The following is a 27,768-nucleotide window of genomic DNA, read 5'->3' on the forward strand; positions in this document are numbered from 1 at the left end:
ATGACTTCTTGTGTCTTGCTCACAACACACCTGTTAACGCATCCCAGAATCATGTTTGCTTTTTTTTCCCAACAGCATCACACTGTTGACTCTTATTTAGCTTGTGGTCACACTGTTGACTCATATTAGCTATGTTAATTTGTGACCGGGATACCCATTACCTATGGAACTGAGACAGATAATTAAATTCTTTTTTATTTGCTTTAATGACTTACATATATATGTTGAGTGGAGAATATGCCTGTATTGATAGAAAGAAGAGAGAACAGCTGAGGATGAAAAATACTGATTAACAGACAGCTATCAGAACAACGACGACATCTTTAAACACCTAAAGTATCATATAGAAGAGAATTGATCTAAGGAAGAAATAAACCCAAAGAAATAACTCATTATGTCCATTAAATGTTACACATGAATTTGGATTAGCTGGTATCGGACATCTTCGGAGCAGTGTGGTTTTGGTCCCTTCTCTTCCGGTCTCTGACACCGTCCAGATTGTTGAAAATACCAGCATACTCTACAGCAAGGAGTAGCACTTTCTTAGGTACAAAGCTGAGGAGAAAAACAACATTTCCAGTTAGTCTAGATAGTGAAAAAATACCATCCACCCACTAATTCTAACTAACGCGGAAATAAATTAATACTACATATAAACATAAAATCAAATATGTCAGAGATGGTCTAGGTATACTTGGTCCTGCCTCAGCATGGGTGGATGATATAGACGACCTCTTGAGGTCCCTTCCAGCACTACATTTCCATGACATAATACTTTACATCTCCAACATTAGTCTTCACAGCATGTTTAACATTCCAAGTTTACAAACGAGGAAACAGACGCAGAGATATTAAGCCATTTGACCAAGAGCACAGAGCCAGTCAGTGTCAGAGGCAGTTTTAGCACTTGGGACTTCCTGACTTCTGGCCCCGAATGCCTTCCTGCAAATCACACTGTCTTATAATCTGAGAAGTGTGTTGGAAGCAATAGTTGAGACCACCCTTTCTTCATAGTTCTGTAGGTAACTAGTCTGAAAATTGATAGTCCAGTGTCATATCTCATTGCACATTTTTACTAGCTTTGCATTCTGTTTAGCTACCAGGTACTTGGAGGTGGGGGCAGGGAGAAGAAATGCCGGAAGAGAAGTCCCATTCTTACTTTTTCAAAGCAGAAATGCAATTGGTCAGAGGCATGAACACATAAAACTTCTCCTCTCGAATTGCATCCACAATCTTCCTGCTTGCATACTCTACATCCAAAATAGGAAGTAAAAGTGGCCTCCTGGTAAAAGAGGACATGTAGCTGTTACAAAACTGTAAAACTTTACTCTTGGAATCACTTATTTCAAAACTGATAATTTCCCTCCTTCCTCCCACTTCAAATGGAAAGTTTTGCTTCTTGCAATAAGTAAAGATTCTCTATTCTTAAGCCAGGTTTACACAACATTTAGGCTGACCAAGTTACATCACTCAAGAGTGTGAAAGATTCACACCCCTGAGCAGTATAGGTAAATATATGCTATACTGACTTTCCATAGGTCTTGCATTGACCTAGTTACCGCTTCTCAGAGAGGTGGATTAACTAGTGATGGAAAACCCCTTTCCATTGCTGTAGGAAGCATCTACGCTAAGGATCTAAAGCGGCACAGCTGCAGCACCATAGCTGTGCTACTGTAGCACCTGTAGTGTAGATGTAGCTTTAGAGTCCCCCTGTAAGTAAAACGATTAGTAAAATCTGTTGATAACTGTGAAATTTTAACTAATAAATAGCACTCATACAGGGCCAGTTCTGGAGCTCACTGAAATTAACAGGAGTCTTACGCATAGAAGTTTATATGATAAATGTTTACCAAACAATGCTCTTTTGTGGCTAAGTTGTCCGATCTCTGTATGTGCAAATGCACCCATCAACTCTTACTGCAGTTACATATACAACTATGTGGGCAATTTATGCACTCACATGCACACAAAGAGGTCACAAAATTTGGCCCCTACATCAGAGTAGTTGTCTTTTATGGTCTGATTTTCATTTGGTCTTATCACTGACCATTTGAGTTGTACGCTTTTGCCAGCTGTGTGTCAAAGTGCTGCATAAACTAGTTATTTTATAGAGAGAGCTAAAGTTTAGTGCTGGTGAGCTGTGCAGGTGGCAGAGCTCTAAAGACTAAGTTCTTTCTGCAGAATAACTTCCTCAGCACATCTGCCAACAAGGCTTCTTGCCTGCCTGAGTGAGGACAGTTTGTAACACCAGCAGGTGTCCACTTCAGGTTGATTCAAGAGCAAAATTTTACTTCAGGTAAGGCCACGGAATTGATGTTGGTCCCTATACACTTTGAGATGAAATTTGAAATAGTGACCTATAAAATAAGGCTATCTTGCTACCAAATCCAAGCTAGTCATTCGTGTTTGAGTGCACACAGTGCATGGTGTCCACACTCCAGGGTTACAGGGTCTGTGAACTGTACCTATCCCACAGCATCTGGTATTATTAGACTATGTCTACATTATGGAATGTATGCCAGCATAGCTGTGTCGGCACAGCCCCCTAGCACAGACACAGCCAATACCAACAGAAGGAGTTTTTCTGTCAGTGCAGGAACACCACCTCCATGAATGACAGTAGCTACACTGACAGAATCACTCTGCTGTTGACATAGCTGCGTCTACTCTGGTGGTTTTGTTGGCATAGCTATGTCAGTCGGGGGTGTATTTTCCTCCCCCCCCAACAGCTGTGACTGACGTAGCTACACTGATACAATTTAAGTGCAGACCAAGCCTTAGGCATGTACATAATGATATCATTATCTCTTGTATATACCATACATTTGGACATGTCACATTTCTCATTTGTTCCAGTGGATGATTTCAAGCTATCAGGACTAAACCCTGCTGAGCCCTCCCTCTTGCAAAATACTATGTGGAAGTTCCCCAACGAAGCTCTTGCTGGAATGTTTGTTTGTCTGACATGGCAGGGCTTCCCCTTAGGTTCCAAGCATATACTGCCATGCCCAGTGTCCTTTAAGTAGGTATATTATCCAAACGTAAGCAAGTAAAACAAACAAAAAACAATCCATCAGTTCACCTTATGCTCTACAGTTTCGTGGGCTCCCCTCCCAGGGGTCTCCGATAATCCTTCTTGCAGCTTCCCAGGCCCAGCCAGCTCCTTTCTCAATCACGCCTTGTTTGTTAGCTTTGCTCTCTTCCAGCTCTTCTAGCACAGCAGCTCCAGGACACCCTTTCTGAGCACCTGGCCCCCACCACAGGAGTTCACTTCACTCCACTGTGGTTCCTCTCTCCTAGTCACTCCCCCTACTCCTGTCCTCTGACAGGCCTTTAGAGATCCAGGTGTAGCCGCACCCCTTCTGATTGGCTTCACTGGCCACAGCTGCTCTGACACAGGGAAGCTGGACCAACTCGACCTGCAGGGGTCAGTTACTCTGTCACAGCATTTGCTACTCTGGGGGTTGTGGAGAGAGCCCTGGAGAGGACACTGGGCAGAGCCCCAGACTGGCCAAGTACTACTGCATGCAGACAGCACTCTGAACTGTCAGAATGGTTACTGACTGACTGACAAGCAGAATCACTGCGGAAATGCACAGAAAAACCGAGAACAACAACAATTGCATTGCTTGCAGCTGCTAGACCAGTGCTTTTTGTCTACACTGCACTACCATTGCAGTGCCATTAGGGTGGATAACATAGTTGTCAGTCTTGCTCAGAGGAAGAGCAATTACAATGATCATGTGAACATCTGTGCACCATTGGTAGTGATTGTATGTGGCCACGTGATGTGTTACAGGTGGCTAGGGGGCTGGGAAAGTGATTGCAAGGCCAATATTCTCTAGTATAGGTAACATCATACACCAGTACACGTTTAGACTTCTGTGACAGTTGCAGATGTTTTAAGGGATGACTTAAACAAATTTGACTAAGTTTCCTTCCAGGAAAAGCAGCACTGAGGTGTGGCTCAGGAGGATGGGAGGCAAAGCTGGCTTTAAACGACCTGTGTATTTCTCACATTTTGGGCTGCTCCGGGGGCTGGAATGGCCTCCGAAGTAAATCAGAACAGCTCCAGGGCTGCTCTGACTTATGGAAGTCTTCCAAGAGCCATCTATGGGTCACTCCACACCCTAGAACAGACTCAGGTTTTCCTCTTATTTGCAACATTCCTGCATACTCCTATATAGGTTTGGACATGGAGTTCAGACATTAAGGCTTTGTCTATGCTAAAGAGCCTATGCCAGCATCACCCCCTAGTGTAGATACAGCATACATGGACAGGAATTTTTCTGTCAGCATAGGAACACTACCTCCCTGAATGTCATTAGTTATGTCAACAGAAGCACCCTCCTTAGGCATAGCTGTGTTTATACTGCGGGTTTTATTGGCAGAGCTACGTTGCCGGAGGTGTCTTTTTCACACCTCTCACTAACATGGCTAGGCCAGTACAAGTTTTAAGTGTTGACCAAGGGTTAGTGTTCTGCATTTCTCAAGCTGATGCAAAAGTGAAATGAACTAAGGCCACTTTACTTCTTAATGAGAGAATCCACATACGGGTACAATGCACTTTAACTAATGCACTTTGAATTCATACTTTTAGTTAATGCAACTTAACTTCTTGGGTAGATAAGTCTTCGATCATCGACACACTACCATGCCTAATTTTCACCTGCCTGAAAGAAGTGTCCAGTTGAGGCATTATCCAAAAGCCAATTTAAGTCAATGGGCTTTGGTTCAGGCACTTAGTCCTCCACTTCAGCAATGTCCCGCTTCTTTACAGGTAAGTCAGCTGGACCACATACATGCTGTAGAAATGCATTTCTGAGTAAGAGTCCACAGCCAGTAAGACTTTTGTGCCCTCTGTGCTCATGTCAATTATTGGTCATGTGTGCTTAAGTGGATTCATTATTCATGGTTTTGTGCACTTATAAGCCATACAAATGGTATTAAAAAGCAAAGCCAACCTTAAAATGGCTGGAGACTGAAAAAATGATTTCTACTGTATACTAATTCTATTTTCATACATGCTGTGACAGACTGACAATTTCCTGCAATGTCCTGAATGAATTTCATTGAATTAAGTTAAACCATATTGAATTAGGTTAATACCTTTGGTGTCCATTATATTAAAAATGCAATTGTGTATGTGTTATTGTAGCATTGCATATATTTCCATAGGAAGAGTAAATAGGAGAACAGCATGGGCTGATAAGGCAAATGCACTCAGACCATAACATTGTTAGAGAAACCACTCCCCTGGAGAGGCTCACATATACTAGTTCCAAATGGATTATCCAGGGACCAGACAAAGAAAAGGTTTTTGGATAAATAACTTGATTTTCAACTGGCTCAGGGCCTTCTTCTTGATCCAACAAATTGACAGAACCTCTGGTCCACAAAGGTCCCCCATCTTTAGGGTAGGGTTGGAAGGACAGGGCAAACTGAGGCCCCATAAAACTGTGCTTGTTCTGAACTCAAGCAGTGATGAACTTGTGACCACAAAGGAAACCCCTGGATGTGGTGTTGTAGGACTGCTGCTGCCAGAGCCCATGTAAGATTACGGGGGTGGGGATCTTTGGTAAGCTTATTAGCATGCGTATAGGTCCTTTATTGATTTGAATGTGTTTTCTCTGTAGTGTTTTTACGTTAAGAATAAAGTAAAGTAGGCATGCACAGGAAGTGTTGTGTGGTACCTTATTACTCTAGCAATTATACCTGTTAACTGTCTCTGAGGAGAAAGCAAGCAGGTGTCCTCAGGCAACCTGTCTGTGCTGGGCATAACAGAGTGAAGGCAGGGAACTGTGCTGCCTGGGAATATCTTGGTCAGAAGGGAGAGAGATGTGGGTCTCCACCCAAGAAATACAACAGCTGGGGAGCTGGAAGCATGAGAGTGGGTGCCATTGGCTGAACCACGGAGGGAGAATTAGACCACTGAGAGGGCAGTTGCCCTGAATGGTGACAAATGCTAGATCTGAAGTCAACCATTTTTAGTATTCCAGATGCAATTGCTTAATATGCAAAATATAAGAAGTTTTACTTACGACACACGAATACCTGTAGATAATTCTGTATTTATGAAAGAAGGACAGACGATGGTGGTTTTAATGCCTTTCTTTCCTGCAGCCTGCAACTCAAAAGTTAATGACTCCAGAAAGCCAATTATTGCAAATTTACTTGCACTATAATCTGTAAAGAGAAGAAAAAAAGAATATTCAAAACACATTATTAGCATCAGAGCAAGTGTTACTGCCTGAATTTAAATTTTTAGGATAAAATACTTAAACTTTGGTAACAATGAGTTATGCTATGCTACTTTCTGTTTTGTTTTAGGGCCCAATTGTGCAACCCTTACTCATGTTGGTGAGCATTTATTGATGTGAGTTCAACAGAACTATTCATGCAAGAGCTCACTAGCATGAGCAAGGTTTTCACAACTGGACCATTAGTTTGCACAGCATAAGACCTATAATCTGACAACATACTCTGACAAGAGTAGCTGAGATGTTGAAACAGTTCGGTTTGTTACTGGAGCTCAGGTACAGCATTGGTATGCATGGAAAGAGCATCCTGGATATTTACATGCAAATAACAGACCAAACATCCTATTAGTTTCAGAACACCTGGAACCAGAACTACCCCAAGAAGCTTACACTGGAACAGAAACTGTTTCCTTTGCTAAACTCTAAGGGCACTACCTCCTCAATGCTGCCTTTAACACAGACGATTCCCTTCAGACCCTTCATCCAACAAACCATACTTTTTCTCTTCCAGGTTCTCACTATTATACTCTTCCCCTACCTTACCCATTACTCCATCAGAATCTTCACTGATGTCTCTTAATCCCCCATTCTTTCATGTTCAATTCCCTTCTCTTCCCTGGATATAACCTCATCAAACTCATCTGCTCCCAAGACTCTCATCATCATCATCCTCTGATAGTTAGTTAGATTTGAGATTCTTGCTATCTCTTGTCCAGTCTTGTGGCTCTAGTTGTCTTCGACATCTGCTCTTGGATATCCTTCTGCATGTCAAACTTGATCTTTCCAAAAATGAAATTCTCATCTTTCCTACTAATCCTTCCCCATGTCATCTTCCTCCATTACCAACAGCAACTCCATTATCCTTCCATTGCCCAGGCCTGCAATGTGGATGTCATTAAGGTTCCACAAACATCCTTAATACAGGCTATTCCTAACTTTTCGTGTTTGTCTTCGCAATTTTAAGAACATTCTTTTAACAAGTTTTTTTAAAGAATAAAGAGAAGTGTAATATTCCTCTCTCTCCACTTGTGCTTGAAGACTAAATTCAATAAATGATAGCAGGTGTAGTCTTATTCTTTGAAGCAGTGTGTTACATGTGCATGAGTAGCCTCATTTTACAGACAGAAAGATTCTGCCAAATCTAACTACTCAGATATGCTGACAGGAAGTGTAATTAAGTGGCTGAAAGTTAGGTCGGCCACGTTAAAGGCATGATTGAATTCTTAGATTCTCAATGGAGTATGCCTAACAGAAGGTTGGAAGAACACAGAATTATTAATACCAATCAATGGAAGAAGGAAGATATACTCCTAATTGCCTGGTTGTTAGCACAATGGTATTTTGAGAGGAAATATGTGGAGCTGAATGATCCATTTTGTCTGCGTGGAATGCAAAAGTGAGAGGTCGGGAAGCATACAACATGCGGATGGTCTGTTCAGGAACTTTAATAGCAAGCTCGACTGAGAAAAACACAAAAGGAAAATGGAGCATTTTAACAGCTTATAACGCATTGAATCAGAATGGATTTTCATGGTGATCATAAAAGGCACCTCTTATGACATCAGGAACATCCCCCTACTAAATATAAAGTTCTAGTTGCAAACCATGGAGGCAATAGAGCTCTTTTCAAAAAGTCAGAAAAAACGATAATGGGAAATTTTAGGCAATGTTCTTCCAGGGATCACCGCTGTGTCCCCGTAATAATTGAATTACTGGTTTGCTATGGTGCATATTGCTCTTTCCAGTCCATGAAGCCTGCAGGAGGCTTGTTTATGCTAAACAGGCATAATCATCATAGTTCTCTCCTTCAATCTGCTCATAATTTTTTACAACTACTTGCAGGCTTTTTATGAGTTTATACTATCTTTGCATAATAAATTAGGACAACTTTCCTTTAAAAAGCTGGATGAGATTTCAGAAGTAAAATCATTAACTCTGAGTGTACATTTAAATTGATTCAGAATACCTCTATAGCACACTAACCTGTCAGTTTATTGGCACCAATAAGTCCAATTCCACTTGAGATACTAACCAAGTGTCCACGGTTACAGGCAATCATAGCTGGAAGGAAGGCTTTGCAAGTCTATGGAGTACAGAAGAAACCACACAATTAGGCATCAGTTAAAATTAGTTCATTCTATAATTAGGTTTTACAACTTCAATTACTTTTCAAAGCTTCACTTTTGAAAATAGGAGACTTTTAAGATAATGACTTTTCAAGGAGTAAGCTTTTCCCTAAAATCATGGAGGTTTATCAGCACAGAGATTATTCTTATTTCATCCGTTTAGTGTTTCCTTCTGGCTTTACTTTGCAAGACTCACTGAAGTGTTTTCAGTTAGGTTTTTCCAGTCATATTGATCCACTAGGGGGAGGTAGAAGCCAACTTGTCAGGCAGATGGAGGGAAAAGGATGATAGTTGTAGGCAGAGGTGGCCTGTTAGCCATGCGGCAATTTTCCAAAAAGAGCCATATTTTTGGATTTTAATGTATCTACCCTAAACGCCCCCACATTATACATCATTTGAAATCTGATTTTATGTACTATGGCAAGACACCTTTCACCTGAGCTGGTTTGGTGTTTCTCCCTCTGACTGTGGGGGTCTGGTGCCCCACTCTAGCAGTTTTTAATTCCACACTTTGGTTTATTTTTCAATATTTACAAGGTGGGCCTCAGAGTAGGCCAGAGGAGCTCTCTTGAACAAAACAAAAGACCAAATTCACAATGCAAAAATAAATACCTTTCCCTGCCCCCTCTCCGTGGTGTTGCCTTACCACGCTGACTTCTCGTTGGCAGTTCTTCCACAAACAGAAGTTAACTTGGGTTTTTCCCCTATGGGGAGGAGAGCAGTCTTCCACCCAGCAGAAGCCTTCCCTCCCTACTGCCACAAGTCCTCCTGCAACTTGTTTCTCTACCCTCCCTCAAACCAGAAAAGGGTTTTTTTTTTCTTTTTTAAGGATCACCAGAGGCCTTTAATTGGTTCAGGCATCTCAAGCTAACCTGAGAAGTTCTTTTCAGTTCACACGGAAAAGGGCCTTTACCATTCTAGGGCTGATATATCTGTCTTCCACCACTCTTTTATAGCTGTCTGGTCTGATTTTGCCACAATACATTTAGATGAAGTACGATGTGAAGCTGTCAAGTAGTGCCGCAAGCCTGCAGGCCGGGTGAAACAATGGTACCCAGAATGAGAAAGTGTCTTTTTTTGCACTGTTCCAGAACATGGCTGCAACATGGCTACTGTTTAAGTTAATTTCAACACCTTACTGTGCTGTTTATTGGTCAAATCTATCAGACAACAATTTAATAAAAGACTTTTATTGGTTTTGCATGGGCAAGTTTGTTTTTTTTCCCTCAGAAGTGATGAAGCTGTTTAGCATGTGGCAAAAATAGTGACTAACACTTTGCAATTTGCTAACATGAAATACTTCGACTATTAAGAATATGTGATGTGAAAACATCTCACCGCAGATTATAAAGTTTCTATACAGTATTTTCGATTAAAATTTGCTGATCAAGTCATTCTCACATTGAAGGTTGTGCACCAGTATCAGTAGATTGTGTGCCCATAGCCTGTAGTGCAGAGTGGATAGATATAAATGTATGAGAATTCCTAATGCTTCACCATTAGTACGCTTTTGTACACACAGAGTAGCTTCTAGCAGGGCCAGCTCCAGGCACCAGCATTCCAAGCAGGTGCTTGGGACGGCAATCTGCAAGGGGCGGCAGTCCATGTGTTTTTGCCCCCAAGCAGCGCGCTGAATTGCCGCAACGGATGGCGGGGGCAGTCCGTGAGCCGTTAGGGCAGCACGTTTGTTTCCGCAGCAGCGGAAATTCAGTGACAGCTTCTATGTTCAGCTGTCCGCAGCGACGCAGCTTCTGTCTTCTGGGATGAAGAGAGAAGCTGCTGCTGAATTGCCGCTGCTGCGGAAATGCACGTGCCGCCTTAACGGCAAACAGACTGCCCCCACCATCTGCAGCGGCAATTCGGCGCGCTGCTTGGGGCGGCAAAAACAGCAGAGCCGGCCCTGGCTTCTAATCTGCCTGGTAGAAGGTTTTCATTTGTAATTGTCTATGTATGTAGTACTAGCCTTTGAAATATTCTAGAAACTAGCCTTTTAATTGACTTATACATAGGTCAGTATTAGAGATGACAATACATGGCTTCATATTATGAATATGCAAAAACTATGAGAGAAAGAAGTGATATAACAAAAGTAGTGAAAACAAAATCCACAAACAAGTCCTTGCTCTGCGGTGAAGAGCATGGTACAGCTTCACCACCTGTCATGGGGTCACTCACCACACCGGCACCTCCTGCTGGGCACTTCAGGAATTAGCTCAGTCCCAGTGGGTGCACCCTCAGGTGGTGGTGGCTCTCCTGTCCTCGCCTCCGCCTACAGACCTGTTACGGCTCCAGGACCGGCGCTAGGGGTTTGAGCGCCCTAGGCAGACGGCAATTTCGCCGCCCGGCGCGCTGGTCCCACGACTCTACTGGAGCTGCCGCAGTGGTGCCTGCGGAGGGTCCGGTGCTCTGTGGCTCCAGCAGAGCTGCTGCATTCATGCCTGCGGGCAGTCCACCGGAGCCATGCGAGCAGCCGACCGTCCGCAGGCATGACTGCGGCAGCTCCACCGGAGCCGCCTGCCTCCCCCTCCGGCAAAACGGTGCCCACCAATTATTCTGGCGCCCTAGGCAATTGCCTAGGCTGCCTAAATGGTAGCGCCGGCCCTGTACGGCTCCTTTCTCTCAGTGTCTGCTTTGTGGCACAGCCCTCCGGCCATGTCACCATCCGGTTTCTCCCTCTTCCAGGAGACTCCTCCAATAAAAGAGTCCAGCTGCTTCTCGCAGCAGCTTGGTAGTCCACAGCCGGGCTTCTCCTTCAGCGGCTAGTGTGGCGGAGGGATCCAGGCCTGCCCACTACTCCGGGCCCCAGTCCAGGGACCCTACAAACAGCTGCTTCCTGCTGCCTCCTCCTTCCACTGTCTCTATTCCCTGGCCACTTCCCCGCAGCCTCAGTGCCTTCTGCTCTTGCCTCTGGCTCCAGCTCCTTTGCCCTCTTCCCAGGGCATCAAGGCTGTAAAGCCTGGCAGCCTGCCAGGAACCCTCTAGGAAGCCAGTTGTCTCCCCAGGGCTCCCTGCAGCAGACTCCTTCAGTTTGGTCTACAGCTTCCTTTTATTTGGGCCAGCTGGGCCCTGATTGTCTGCAGCCACCACCCTAATTGGCTGTTTCCTGTGCAACCACTCCTTTGGCTGCCTTGCCCTCAGCCTCCCTAGGCTGGTTTTAACCCTCTCAGGACCAGTGCGGGGCAGGTGCCCCGTCATACCACCATATCCACAACAATATGACAAACCCATTTGACCCTGAATCACATCCAGAGGTCCTTATCAACATATCTAGTGGAATATGTGTAACATCAGATGTATAAGACTACTGGAAACAGATAATGTTGGTGAAGAACAAATTCAGTGGCAATTGTTCTTAGTCACTCAATAGGACCTGTGCCTACGTCCCTCTTGCATGCTGATGGACCACTGAGAACAACATACAAAACTGAATTAGGACATCAGCTGAAAGATCAGGCTGAAAGAAACCATGACCTAAGATCATGCAACAGAGAAACTACAGTATACATCAGAGATGCTATGGCTGTCATACAAATGATGTCTAGAGACAAATTCCACACATCTGATAAACTGGCTGCTGAGTACTTGAGGCAGATTCTAAAAGGATTTGACAAAGCCAGTTCTGCAACCAAAGTCTGACCAATATGACAACAGTAACCCTGTGAAAATTGGAGAAAAACAGCATCAGACAGGATCTAAGGTTGGCTGCAAGAAATATCAGGCAATTGGTGGATGTCCTATACATCCATGGAAAAAGTTTCTAAATATGGCATCCAACAAGCAGTTGCTTGTAAAATTCCTCTGTGAATGTATGGTTCAAAATGCAGCTGAGAGTGTAGGGACACATACAACACAAACAATCCTTCTTGCTGGAGGCTTTTCCAATGGTGAAGTAACAAAGTAGAAGTATCGAAGAAGCCCGAGTTTGTACAGTACTCAAGAGGTAGCGGACACAAGGATGCTCTTTATGTGTATGTGTCAGTACAGCTTTTGGATCTCTTAGGGTCAAAGGAACCATAGTAATTATGTCACCTGATACAGATGTTTTGGATCTTTCTGGAACACATGGATAACACGTGGATTGAAACAGGCACCATTACCGGCACATCGGACAAGTGTAACTTCATATCTGCCTATGCAATCTGTGATACACACACTCCTGACATCTGCAACATACTTCCTGCTTTACATACAATAACAGGATATGACTGTGTCATCCCTAACTGGTATCGGGGGAAAAAAATCTGTGTTTAATCTTGTCAAAACAAAGGAAGCGGACTTCTTCAGAGATCTTGCCAAATAGGGAGAGGGTGACGGAAAACTTCTTCATTAGAGAAGTTGGTAGCAGTGCTGTATGATCAGAGCGAGAAAGGACAGGAGACTCACAGAGACCTGAATCTAGCCATCATAAAAGGACAAGTCATGGGCCAAACTCCTCACCATTTGAGAACAGTTTTGAAGAGCATCTCCAAAGAGCATCTTCACAAAACAAAGATTTGGATGTCTTCACACATAGGTAAACGAGACATTGGATCGTCATTGCAACATGGATGGAAAAATGTGGATGATTACTTTCTGTATTCTTCATGGGCCCAAAGGCACCTGAGCTTCTACAAGACCTATCTGTGCCTGTACCAGTAGGGTTTGATGCACAATCAACTGTGTCTGTGGTCAGAAATTCTTTCTTGCACAGAGCTGTGTACTTGCCAAGGCAATGAAAATTGAGGTAACTCACATACTCTTGACAGAGATCATGATGATAATGACGACTAGAAATGTCAAATTATATCTGTATAAATTTATTATTAGGTTTTATTCTTTAAACTGTTGTTGTGATGCTTTGAAGCCACAAAAATCTAGTTTTATGTCTTGAAATAATACATAGTGTCATTAAGCTAACAGAAAAGAATGCAAATATTTCAGACTGGTCAATTTACCGTGTTTATGGTGTCATTGTTTATCTTTGTTGCTATGGTACCAGCACCACTTGACAGCGCCACATCATACTTCATATTTAAGTAGACATAATAAGCTTTTAAATTATGCACAATGTGGATGTGTGTAGATAGGATACATTAAGTCGACCAAATTGGTGGTGCCTGCCGCTCGCCTATATGAGGCTATAATTTTCCTACCCACAAAGAGTTCAGTCGCAGCAAACTGCTGAGTAAAAGCTTCTAAGTGTAATAAAGCTATTTTCCATTTTGCCCTTAAATATCAATCAAATAGAGGAACCTGGTAGTCACAGATTTTCCATAATCACTAACAGATTCAGTTACGCTCTGCCCTGTTTCATTTCTCTATTTTCCAGCAGGTGGGACAAAGCAGAACACTTTGCATGACCCCTCTCCAGAACTTTGAAACATGAGGGTTGGCTTCCAACACAGGAAGACACAGGTTGGATTACCTATAACCAAAATAAAAAGTGCTCTGTCAGAGCAAGCACGCCAAAATTAAATAAGTACAGAGTGCTTTGAAACTTGCGATTACTAATTATGACTCATTCTTTGTAAAGTAAGCACTCTTTGGCAAATCCTCTCCCTCAGCTTCTCCAAGGCCATGGAGGTCACTGACAGCTGCAGAATCAGTGTGGACCCTCTGCATATGTTGGGAGAAGTACTATTATAGGACCTGGCATAGAGCATCCATGAGTCCTACATGCTGGGGAACTGTGCTGTTGAGGCTTATTGCAGTCCAGCACAAAGGGATGGAGGAAGAGAGGCACAGAGTAAGGAGATTTGCATGGTCTGAGGAGGAGGCGACCCATGATGGTCTCATGGAAGCTGTAAAGTAACCTCTGCTTCTTCTCCTATTACTTAGGCTTTGTGCAGTGACCAGGATTTTTCCCCGTGGAAGAAAATCTTGTGAATGTTAATCTGCCAAAATCCCAGTGGCTCAACTGGCCAAATTCTCCAGGTATTTTCTTCCCCACCTGGTACCTGCAGAAACATTCTGAGAAGGAATTGTTTGCAATGACGCTCTGTAGAGAACTGGATCTTTCATTACTGGAAACCATGCACTGAAGGTGGATAAGTGAGTCTTTTGCTTTGTCTCTATAGGCAGGAGAATGCTGAGAGATGAGAGAGCTCTCTACTGAAAACAATATTAGCACATCTGTGAAGTTGCTTGGTGTCTCTTTCCTTTCCCTTTCCTTTCTATGCACACAGAGAAGCTAACTGTGGTGGCTTTATATTAAAGGCATTCACTGTCCACATTATTTCAGCTACTACTGTTACAAACACTTTATCTCTGGAGGGCTACAAGCTTGGAACTATACAGCATGCTTTCCCCCAGTGGCAGCTTCTCGCTGAGCTGGAAGTGTTAATTCCACCTTGAGACATATCTACGCTAGCTCAAATAGAGTGTAGCCATGTTGGTGTGAGAAGAGGGGAGGGAGAGCTGCCCTGAGCACATGTTAAGCATCTCAGACATGTACATGTGTGGATCGGCTTGCCCATCCCGCTCCCCACACCACCTCAGCTATGCTCTATTTTTAGGATGCTAGCTTCATCAGAGCTAGCAAGGGTATGTCTCCTCAAGCTGATATTTACACCTTCCAGCTCTAATGCTGACAAAGTCATAATTATCATTGGCCCAGAACGAGAGAAAACTCTTGGATGGGAAGTGCAAATGGCTTCAGTACTAGCGAACTCAGAAGTAAAGTTACTGATAGTACTATTGACCTCATTAATTCCCAGAGGACTCAGTTACAGTGTAGATCAGGGCAGGGTTGGGTTGCTGTAAGAGCTGTTATACCAATTCTAAGCCACTGGAGGATCCCCTGTGCTGGGGTGATAGGCTTGTGGCCCTAAAGCCACCATAGTCATGTATTTTGTGTACGTTTTCATATTACAATGTGCCTTCAATGCAAGCGAAGATTTGAGCCTGTGTCTTCTAAAGGTGTCTGTCAATTCTAAGGAGGCAGGGATGCACTGGGAATAAGATAGTTAATTAAATCTTACTTGCAAGTGAATTAAATATAGAGAATGGGAAGTTAGAGCAGTAATGGAAAAATATGCAGCTTGAGTATTATTACTATATTAACAACCACTTTTATTACAGTAGCACCTACAGGTCCCAGTCAAGACCCAGGCCCATTGTTCAAAAACAGTGAGAGAAAGTCCCTGCCCGAAGTACTTGGAACTAGATTTTCAAAGATATTTAGCTTTCTAAAGATGCAAACAGATGACTACTGGAATTTTCAAAACTAGCTAAGTGCCCACTAGGAGCATACGTAACTTGCTTAGCTATTTTTGAAAATCTCACTAGGCACCTATTGTTCCTAAAACTTTTGAAAATCTATCTCTTATAATCTAAATAGATAAGATACAAAAGCACAAGGGAAAGGAAGTATTACTATCCCTATTTTATTATTGGGAACTGATGTATAAAGAAGTTAAGTAAACTTCTCGTTATAGGGAAAATAGGGTGTTATTTTAATTACTTAAAATATAAGAGGGGCTCGGGAATAACATTTAATGATTTTTACCTCTATATAGGTTACTTTGGATTGAAGCTGTGAGAAATAACCCAGTTTGGTGCACCTTCTATAAATGTATTAAAAGACTAAGCAAGCAGTTATAGAACAAATATGAATTTAAGCAACATATGTCACAAGCTAATTTAAGTTAAAGTTTTCCTAACAACTTACAATGGTATAATGCAACAGTCACATTAAGGCTATAATTAAAACCTAATCAGTAATTCAATGGTTCAATTTATCTACTTTGCCAGTGAACAAGTTAAGTAAAACAATTCTGTTAAGATTTTGCAGGAAGGTTAATGGGAGAAGCTATTCCCTTTTATTTTAAGCCTTTAGCTAAGGTTCCATTAAAGGCAGAGGTTATTTCTTGGTCTTTATTTTGAGGAAGTACAGCACTTAAAATAGTTTCTTAGTAACTTCTTCCTCTGGTTGCTTTCTCCTGCTAAGCTTTGTGTTCACAGAAATCACATCAAGCTTCTATTCATTTACTCTATTTCCTCTCCCCCCTTGACAATACCTGCATTTTTCTGCCAGTCATACACAGTTATAGAAAGTTTTCTAGAGACCTATACTTAAACCAATGTCATTCTAAAGCTGCTATGACCCAGGATCTCTTCATGTTAGATAACACTTGGGGGTTCAGTGTCTACTTTGAAGGGCAGTTGCGACACACATGCACGTGCATGCGCGCGCGCACACACACACACACACACACACACACTAATGGGCCCTGGAGCGATTTCAGTGTCCTTGAATTGCTCTACAGAAGGATTTTCGTATCTTCTTCTCAAAGTCTTTAGCTCATGTGATTGGTCTTAGTTTGGAACTATGTTTATTGATAAAATGTAGCTTGGAGTTCTTTTGCATGTCATGAGGAAAGTTTGGTCTCCTATTTCTCAGCTATAGACTTCAGGCTTGGCTTAGCTGGCGGTCAGAGTCTTTCACCTCTTCTTCTTTGGATGTCTGGTCCAGGGAACAAAGCATGATACAACTTTGGGTGTTATGTGATCTGAGAGAGCCCCACCTTCTTTCTGCATGGTTAGCATCTTTTGAATCAGTGACTTCTCTACTCAGCCTTGGGACACTCTTGTCTAATTAGGGGTTCCAGCATGTCAGCTATAGTTCATTGTGCACCAATGACTTGACACCTTGATCCTGAAGTCATATAGAAGATGCCAGTTCAGTATGTATGTATCTTGCACCAATTTGTTGATAATCACAAACGGATGTTCTCGAAAACAAGACGCAACGTGCCGCCATGTGATAAGGAACTGGTAGGCAAACTTCTGCTTATGACCAAGACATGTCCTAATTGTTTAAATATAATTAATAGCTATTCAGCATCCACACATCCACTCATTCCCACACACCATTGTGACTGTGAATTAATTATGACAGGGGGAATGCAACTCTGAGAAGTGGGGCAGATGCTAGGACAAGTGAATGACTGTACTCTAATAACCTGTTGCCTACAAGCCAGAAAGCTGCTTCAAATATCTCTTAGTAATGCTAACTTTCATTAAGCATTGAACATTAAACTATCATTAAATATTTCACACAGGACATCTGTAAAAGATCCAAAGAATTTAACCTAGATTGCCTCAGGTCTCAGTCCAGTGTCTTAACCCCAAGCTCATCATCCTTGTTCACAGTTAAGCCCCCTATGTTTTCAGTCTTTTTTAAAAATTGGGATGACTACAGCTACAAGACTGTATGGAGTCAGTTGTGGCTAATGATTTCCTGTCCAATGAAAGTCAAGTCACTTAAGGCTAAATTTTCAATTTTGTTGTTTAATGATGAGTGCCTCAGTTTTTGGGTGCGCAGCTTGACACATCTATGGCCTGATTTCTGGAAAACTCCAAAACTCCAGCTGAAGTCAGTGGAAATTGTGAGTATTCAGCAACTCAGAAGATCAGGCATTATGGGCCAGATTTTCAAAAGGACCTTAGCACCTAAAAACGGGGTTAGATTTTCAAAATAGATCAGCTCCCATTCAAACACCAAAATAAGTGGCCAGATTATTTTTTTTAAAAGCACTCAGCACAATGGATAACAATCCAGTCATAAATGTCACAGTGGGAATTACTGGCTGCTGAGCTGTTTTGCAAGTCGCATACAGAGTTCTAAAAATATGCACTAGAGTTAGATGACACTTTTCAAAAGCTGACACTTCACCACTTTGTGTCTTTCCCTGACTCCACAATCTCTAAAATGGGACAATTCTCTATTAACCATTGAAAAGTGCTTTCAGACCCTAAGAATAAGGGATCTGTACAAATACCGGCTGCTGAGGACAGATGGTACAGGAAAAAAAACAAAAAACCCAGAATTCTATTTGAAATTTATGGAAAGCAAAGGAAAAATACCAGTTACAGATGTGCAGTCCTGCAGACTGGTGTAGGAAGTATAGTTTAAATATGTAACAGCTTGTGTTTTATGAAGGTGAGAATAGGAAGAGACACAAAAAATAGAATTCTATCATCACTAACTGCAGTCACAGCTGTTATAGAGAGTTCTGTTTCTTGACTTAGCAATACAAAGCCTTTGGATTTACACTAAAGAGCATTGTCATGTTTTGCTTTTAAGATCAATGCACGTAATTTTTTGGCAAGAACAGTTTGGATGCCTGCTCCTAGTCAAATCATACCTCATAGAGGAGCAGAGTTTGCAAGCTAGTATTTTTTCAGCCTGGCATTTGTCACAAGTTGAACCAAAACCAAACAGTGCTCCATTTCTAAAAGGAGTTTCTGAATACTAGACAATCTAAGTTAAACATATATTGCCCACTTCTGAAGAAATTGGGTGCTAGTGCACTTTCAGAGTTATCCATGGAAAAAATATATTACCCAGAACTGGGCCATGATGTTCACTCTTATAGTTTTCTCCATATCAGCATCTGGAAGGTCGAGAAATGTTTTCATATTTGCTATGCCTGCATTATTGACTAGGATATTAACATCCCCAACTTCTTTTCTAACCTGAAAGGAAAGAAGGGAAAACCAAACTATTATATTCATGCTATTTGTGCTTTATGTTTATAAAAACATGAAGTGATCTATTCTATGTACTGCCTGAATATTTGCCATTATTATTTATTACCAATACTGTGGAAGCAGACTACATTTGGCAGGTGTTTTACAACACAGAGAAAGGCAATCCCTCATCCTGAAGAGTTTATACTCTCAGAGGATTACTTTCAGATTCACATATGACTTTTCAATTAGTGTACATGCCTAGAAAGGAGTTAATGTGAATGATGGTATTTTACCAACCAACTTCTAACGCTTGAGTATGAAAAAAATCTTCAAGGAATAGATTTCTGCCTGTAGTTTAAGGGTGTAATTTCTAAAGTGTTGCACACTAACTGGCTTAGGTAAACCCTGCTGGTGAGAACTAAGCACTACATTAATGTGCAGTAGGAAATGCATAATTTGTGTCAGCAAGGTCTACGTGGGCCAGTTAGTGCATAACATGTTAGTACACTTTAGAAATTACACACCATCTAGCACACATTGTTCCACATGTAGACAAGCCTGAAGTCTGTCCATTTAAGAATAATCCATGCTCACAGGAACACAGAAAATTCAAGGTGCTTGATCCACTTATGTTTAGCTGGCAGAGTCAATGTGTTGGAAATTTCATATGGACCTGGGATAATTTCAGTATATTAGCTTACCTGGTAATGTGTACTGTGTGCATATGATTATTCTTGTATTCCATTAAAAAAAACAAATCACCAACATCATTACTAGCATTGGATGAATTTTTTCAGAGGAGTAGTTTATTCATAAAAAAATGCAGTTTTGGGTGGACTCAAACTATTTCCGAATTTGTGTCAAGCTCACCAAATAGTTTTAACTGAGCTGAAAGAGTCTAAATGTTTTGATAATGTTGAAACATCCTTTTGATTTTCAGGCATTTTGACAAAAGCAAAGCACTGACAAAGTAGCTAGAAGAGGAGGTGCTTCCCTTATAATCTTTAGCCTAGCAGTTAGGCCACTCACCTAGGATTTGGGAAATCTGGCTTGAGTTCCACACTCTGCATGATGTGTTGAAGGTATTTAGGTAGTGGTGTACTCTAAATACCTTCCACACTGCAGGAGAGCACCATAACCACTGGACGATGGGGCTTTCTTAATCTCACCTGTGGAAGCTGTTCCACTTTGGCCAGGTATAGACTACAGACCTATATCGCTCAGGGGTATGAAAAATCCGCACCTTTGAGCAATGTAGTTATACCGACCTAACCCCCCATGTAGACAGTGCTATATTGATGGAGAGCTTCTCCCCTTGACATATCTACCACTTCTCAGGGAGGTGAATTAACTATGCTGACAAGAATAGCTCTCATCAGTGTAGTAGCATCTCCACTAAAGTGCTACAATGGTGCAGATGCACCTGAAGAAAAGCCCTTAGTATCAATAATTAAATAGTCATGGAGGAAGGACTTCAACTTGGGTCTCCCACATCTTAGGTGAGTGCCCTAAGTACCAGGCAATAGAGTCATACTTACTCATTTTCTCTCGCCCAGTGGCTATCCATTGTCATCCACAGTATCCAGTGGCATTCATAGTCATAGAAAAGTCTTTGGGCCTGGGAACGAGACTGAGAATAACTCTGTAGCCTGGTAGTTACGGCACTCATGTAGGATATGGGAGATCCAAATTGAAGTCCTTGCTCAAAGACTATTAATGGCAAAGTGGAAAAGCTTCAACAGACGAGACTGAGAAAGCCCTACACCAGAACAGTTCAGAGGCTTGGCACTCTCCTGTAGTGGGGAAACCCAAGTTCAAAACTCTTCTCCATATCAAGCAAAGTAGGGAAACAAACACAGGTCTTCCATGTGAGTGCTTTAACCACAGGTCTAAAACTTATAAAGAGAGGCAACACTATCACCTCCTCATCCAGTGGTTTTTGCTTTTGTCAAAATGCCTGCAAATCATAATGGATTTTTTGGGTCAAAATGAAACAAAAACATTTCAATGTGACATTACCAAAACGTGTCAACTCTTTTTAATGTTTTGATTTGCTGATAAGTGTCATTTGACAAAAACAATTTTTTTTCAGCATTGCCAGCAAACCAAAAAATAAATACTTTCTTCACCCAACTCCACTCACTACATTCAGCAGTCAGTTAGGAAATGCTAATATTAAGATTGCATCTACCAGCTTAACTGCCACTTTTGCATATGCTTTCACAAGAGAAATAGAGTACACCACTACCTAAATATAATGCCACCAAATATAACGTGAATTTGGATATAACACAGTAAAGCAGTGCTCTGGGAGGCGGGCAGAGGGGCTGCGCACTCCAGTGGATCAAAGCAAATTCAATATAACACAGTTTCACCTATAACGCGGTAAGACTTTTTGGCTCCCAAAGACAGTTCCTATATCAAGGTAGAGGTGTATATGGAAATTCAGACTTTATATCAGTTTTAAAATTGTATTTCTTAAATGGTTTAATTTTGATAGGTTTTAAAGTAACTTCAAGATGAAGATTCCAGAAGATAAGCGGTTTGATGTACAGCCTAATTTCAAAATAGAAAGATTACTGTAAATTGTCTTGTTTGCAAGAAGAATGACCCCATTGATCCTTAGTTGTTTAAAACTTATTTTTAATGTAGTGAAGGATGAATGTTAAGTGACTGAAATAGACCATAGCAACAGTCAGTCAATTTTATAGGACTTTTGTTGAACTTTTCGTAACCTGATGATTCCATATCATCATAAGACCTTTTCACCCAGATAAGACCATGTCAGCTTCCTCAAAAGTAGTCCGGTGTTCAGGGTTTGTTTTTTTTTGGGAGGGGTGGAGGACCCTGGAGGAAGGACACAGTGTAACAGTCTCTGTAGCATGGGAAACACTGAATATTTTTTAAATTGCTGATTTAAGTGGGACTTTCCCCAATATAGATGCTAGTTTGGGGTAACCTAATTTAAACCTGATTGAACCAAGTTGAATGGCTCTAAGGTAGGTCTCACACTCAAGGTATATGTTGGACTTAAAGACAGGCACTGCAAGGCAAAGTTTGAAAATCATAAGAATCAAGGGTAAGGCTGAGAAGCCTTTACTTTTTGGGTCAACAAGCCACCTGGGGGAAGACTGATGTTCCTGAATCCTCAAGACCCAGCCACATTGGGGAGAAGTTGTCAAGATATCAACAAACAGGCCATGCCAGCCTTAGGTCAGTCTCTCTACACCTGAAGAAGGTTTGCTAGCAAGAAGTGCTGTGCCGGTATCATCATCCTCTGGTTCCTTGACTGCATACTCTGTGAGAGAGACAGGGTGAATGAGGTAGTATTTTTAAATGGGCCAACTTCTGTTGGTGGAAGAGACAAGCTTTTGAGCTGCATAGAGATCTTCACCAGAAAAAGAGATCTGTGCAGTTCAAAAGCTCGTCTTTTCCACCAACAGAAGTTGGTCCATTGAAAGAAATTACCTTACCCACCTTGTCGCTCTCATATCCTGGAAACAACATGGCTAGAACAACATGTCCTGTGTTACATGTTTTGAAATTGTATTCCGTAATTTCGGGTAAGCAAGGGTTCTCAAACTTATGCTTATGAAGAGTGTTCTGTTAAAGTCTATACTATACTGTCTCTTTTAGGGCATGGAACGAGGAAATTATTAGCCATTCCATTGCAACAGAATTCTAAAAATAAATCTTTACAATTGGCTTTGAGGATGTGATGCAGACAGATAAAAAATTGGTTTCAGTATTAAGATTCTAACAGGTACTAAGTTGTAAATTTCACTAAAGTTGGTAAAATTCTTTAGTTGGGATTTATAACCAAATAGACAGCCACCTTCTTAAAAACTCTCTAGAATATCTAAGGATTGATTATTTGTACTTTGTTAAATCCTTTAATTGATTACTTCATTTTATTCCAATGATCTTTTTATTGTATGTGGAGCTTGCCAAGCCAATTTGCAGCAGCCCTCATCAGTGAGGTGCAGAACCCTCAGACCACCACCAAATCCAGTCATCAGTGATGTGTCATGTTGTCTGTCTTTAGCCACAGCTACAAGTGGGATCCTCTCATTGGCCTCAGGTGTGAAGGCTGGCTGCACATTGAACCAGGCTTATTCAAAATTGGCTTAGAAGGTCCCATGAGCAGAATGGCAAATCAAAGCCAGATATACATGCGGTCAAGTCAGTTAAAAGAGACTGGTTTCTGACGTCAATGGCAGACCATTCTTCATTCTACACTGACATCACAGAGAAAGTAGTGTCAAGTAAAGGCACAACAGGTGCCTCAATAAGCACACTCTTGGGCAGTGGAAGAGGTCTGTGTAAAGTGATAAAGTTGGATTTGCCTGATCTTTGCAACCATTCTGTACGTAATATCCTCACAATGGATGTGAGGAGAAGAGATGTTACTTAACACAGGAAGCCACGGTACTGGGGCTGGTCAAATTGTCCTAATTATGATGTGCATAGTTGAGAGTAGTTGTGTATCAACCAACTTGATGTGAGATGAATGAGGCTGACTGTGTTTCATGGCATTTCTCTGTCTGAAAGGATGGATCCCGCACAGCTTTCTACTGTTGAGATCACTGTTATAAACACATTGCAGATGGTCATGCAGTATATCAGGAGCTCCCACTCTGAACAGGAATCAGAGCTGCCTGACCTGCTGCGTGCCATGGAAAGAAACACACCAGATTACTTCTGGCATTCACGGAGCAGCTGAACATGGTGGACAGTTGCTTCTAGGCTCGGAAACAAGCACTAAGTGGTGGGATTGCATCATTGAGATCACACAGGTTTAAGATGATGAGTAGTGGCTGCAGAACTTTTGGATGTGGAAAGCCACCTTCCAGGAACTGTATGAGGTGCTCACCCCAGCACTGTGGTGCAAGGACTCCAAAATGGAGAGCTGGCCTCTCGGTAGAGAAGTGCATGACAATCACTTTGTGAAAGCTGGCAACTCCAGACTACTACAGGTGGGTCATGAATCAATTTGAAGTTGGAAAGTCGACCATTGGGGCTGTGTTAACGTAAGCGTGCAGGGCCATTAATTGTATCCGGCAATGAAGGACTGTGACTCTTGGCAATGTGCATGGAATAGTGGATGACTTTGCGACAATGGAATTCCCTAACTGTGAAGGGGTGATAGATGGCACACACATTCCAATTTTGGCCCCGGACCATCTTGCGACAGCGTACGTCAATAGATGGGGTACTTCTCTATGGTATTGCAGGTGCTTGTGGATCACCATGGGCATTTCACTGACATCAACATGGAGTGGTCCAAGAAGGTGCATGATGCACGAATCTTCAAGAATGCTGGCCTGTACAGAAATCTCCAAACAGGAACTTTTTTCCCAGACCAGATTCCAGTGGGGGATGTTGAAAGGACAGTGATCCTGGGAGACCCAGCACACCCATTACTTCCATGGCTCATGAAGCCTTACATGGGAAAACTGGACAGCAGCAAGGAGTGCTTCAAAAATAGGCTTAACAGGTGCAGAATGACAGTGGAATGTGCCTTTGGCAGATTAAAAGTGCGCTGGCGCTGCCTTTATGGCAGGTTAGGGCTAAATGAGGAAAACATTTCCATGGTCACAGCGACTCGCTGCGTACTCCATACTAGAGTGAAAAATTTCTCCCAGGGCACAGAGGTGGATTGCCTTGCTGCTTAATTGAGCAGCCAGATACCAGGGCTACCAGAAGGGCACAACGGTGGGCTATTCGAATCAGGGAGGATTTGGAGGAAACATTTGATAATGAACACCAGTAATGTGTCTTTCTGTACAGCACTCTGCCATGCTTTGTTAACTTGCTGCCTTGCATGAAAATTCTGATGATTCCTAACTGGGTTTGTAGTCAGCAAATGATCAAACAGCCACTATGTATTATGACCAGTAGCAACCACCTGTGTAGGAGACAAATAAAGATTGGCTATCTTTCAGAGAGTTTGTTTTTATGAAATACCAATTAACAATACACACAAAAGGATTGGTGGGAAGGGAGATAACAGTGCAGGGTAGTGTAGGCTCTCATAGCTGTGTGTAAGTCCAGCTGTCACTTTGGAAGCAGTTCGAAGTGGTGGAGTGAACAGGGTACTGAGACGTTCCAGAAAGTTGCAAAGAATGTGTGGGAGGAGTTTGAAAAGCAGTTCTGTATTGGCTGCAGGTGGGGCGAACACATGTGTTTGGCCTCAAGCTTGATTAGGAACTTCTCTTTTTGATCCTCCATGACTTTTATCATCCACTCCTGGCCCTTTACAGTGCGCTTCTCACTCTTTTTTCTGTCTTGCCTTTCTATTTTAAATTTTTCCTTCAGAGTCTCTCTCCACTCCCTGCATTCTCTTTTGCCTCTGAGGATTGGCACACCTCTCAGAACATGTCCTCCTTGCTCCACTTTGGTCACTTCCTTATCTGGCAGAGGGACTCAGCTGGTGTACAGTGGGTTCCCCTGAAGTCCACATCTGCAGAAGCACAAGAAACAATAAACAGAAGCATGATGGTTAGTTCATGCCCAGCATTGAATCATTACAGTAAAATACACCTCTTAACATATGAATCACTCTCATGTCCCTTGGCAAGCACACATCTTGACGAATACCCTAAAAATGGTGAGTTCGGCCCGGGTGGGAGTTGGGCATTTAAGATGGAGCATAGGGTCTAGGTGGTTTTTTAAGGGGATCAGTGCATGCGACTAGGGACAATATTGTAAATTCTGCATGAGTGCAACTTCAGACTCAGGCCCTATGCTGCTCGCCTGCGTGCCACTTTGGTCCCTGCACAAGTGATTGCCAAGGGAAAGTTTCCTACAATGGGGGAAGACACAAAGTAGCTCTGCCAAGGAATCTTCGGCAGAGGATGTCAAGTGCCTCCAGGAAAGTTTCCTAGAGATCTCTCTGGAAGATTCCAATGAAATCTCTGTGTGCATTAACACACTGTTCCGCCGCATTGCTTAGCTGCACAGGGGAATGTGGAGCACACTCAAACACAGCCAGTCTTGTATGTTGCTATCCTTTCACCCACTTCTAGATTATACAGAGCAAAGGACAGCTCAACCTCATATAACCGAGCAGCATCAACTCAAAAACATCACTTACCAGGGCTCTCTCTCCTGCATCAGGCATGCCAGAGATGAACTGCTGGGACTGGCTAGATCCCTTTGGAGTGGAAGAGGGGTCCTGACTTGCCATGCCACTGGACGATCCTGTCGTGTTCTCCACATTGTCCTCCAACCTGACCTCCTCATCCACAACTTAATCCTTGGGGTTGAGTCCACTGCCTTCAGCCCATCCTGAGTATCCACACGGTTCCTGGTGGTGGAGGTGGGGTTGCCACCAAGGATAGCATCCAGCTCCTTATAGAAGTGGCAGGTCTTTGGCACAGCGTTAGAGTGATGATTTGCCTCCCTTGCCTTCTAGTACACCTGCCTCAGCTCCTTTATCTTCACACAGCACTGCTGCATAGACTTTATCCGACAAGCCATGAGAAATCTGACCATAGGTATCAAAGTTCCTACAGCTACAGCGGAGCTGGACTGCACAGCCTCCTCTTCCCACAGTGTCAGCAGAGCCAACAACTCAGGTGTGCTCCAAGCAGGAGAATGTTTGCTGCATGGAGCTGCAATGGTCAGCTGGGCAGATGCAATGTGAGCTCTCCACACTAAGCAAACAGGAAGTGGAATTTCAAAAATTCCTGGGACTTTAAAGGGGGAGGGACAGAAGCCTGTGTACCTGGGTGCAGGGCAGTGGAGTTCAAATTGCTGACCAGAGTGATCAGGATGGGCACTGTGAGACATCTCCTGGAGACCACTTACAGTGACATAACCAAGCATGGTGTCTACATTGACACTTTGTCAATATAATTTTGCTGCAAAAAGCTCTATGCCTCTTGTTGAAGTAGTTTTATTTTGTTGGCCAAACAGGAGAGTTTTGTTGGAAGAAGGATCATTCCAGTGTGTACACCTCCACTGTTTTATTGACGAAACCTGACTTTTGTTGACAAAACAGTGTTTACTTAAGATATGGCAACAGAGCAGCAAAAGTTAAGTTTGTAGTGAGATCCTATGATGTCTTCTTTTCCAGCTTACGCTGAGGAAGAATAAGTCCAAATTGTACATCAGGAAAACTAGGATGAGACCCTCCTGGTTGCTTTTTTGAAATGGTTATATCCCAAGGCATCCTTACTTAACTATAATTCACTGATAACATTGACAAATAGCAGAAAAATCTCTTTACTGTGTTTTACTGTTTCTCAGTAACATTTGCAAATTTTGAGGCTCAGCAATGAACATGTGAAGTCAACTACAACCATATGCTTTACCCTGGTCTTGACTTGAAGCAACTATTTTCCTTTAGAGGGAAAACTCACAGTATTTCAGTCTCCACCGTACATTAGATCAAACCCAATTATTTTATTACAAAAAACAGATTAAGCATTTACAAATACCTTCAATTTTTTTTTTGTTAAATTGCAATAAATGGATATAAGTGGTAAATCCCTTTACCAAACATTACTGCTTCTAAAACTAATTCTTTGAAAGAGGTAACTTTTAATTAGATACAGTATTATACTGGAAAGACAAGCAATGTAAAATATTACCTGATCTGCCACTCTGTAGACTTCTTCCCTATTGCTGCAGTCACATCTGTAGGCATACACTCCTTTGGCTCCATTTTCTTTGGCCAGTTTAATCGTCTCTTTGTTACCTTCTTCATCAATGTCCCAGAAAACCAGGGTAGCCCCAAGACGAGCAAAATTTAAGGCAACCTGCCTTCCAATCCCATTTGCAGCTCCTGTAATAAGCACTATTTCACCAGCAACATTCTTTTTACATGGAGGACAAATAAACAGAATGAAAGCCTCAAAGCAGTAATATCCTAATAAAATCAGGAATTCGAGAGTCTCCAAGATGCTGCTTAACTTGCACAT

The 27,768-nt window shown here is 42.3% G+C and overlaps 1 protein-coding gene across 1 annotated transcript; it reads right to left on the minus strand.

Moving 5' to 3' along the window:
* Positions 1–247: 247 nt before the first annotated feature.
* LOC127044289 (epidermal retinol dehydrogenase 2-like) lies at positions 248–27,768 on the minus strand. The gene is made up of 6 exons (XM_050938924.1): positions 27,439–27,768; positions 18,713–18,844; positions 8,244–8,343; positions 6,042–6,186; positions 1,160–1,282; positions 248–555 (listed from the first exon to the last, which is right to left on the minus strand). Exons 1-6 carry the CDS (start codon positions 27,766–27,768, stop codon positions 426–428), a joined length of 960 nt encoding a protein of 319 aa, XP_050794881.1. The 3' UTR covers positions 248–425.

This window comes from Gopherus flavomarginatus, chromosome 2 (genome assembly GCF_025201925.1).
Source record: "Gopherus flavomarginatus isolate rGopFla2 chromosome 2, rGopFla2.mat.asm, whole genome shotgun sequence".
Classification (NCBI taxonomy): domain Eukaryota; kingdom Metazoa; phylum Chordata; order Testudines; family Testudinidae; genus Gopherus; species Gopherus flavomarginatus.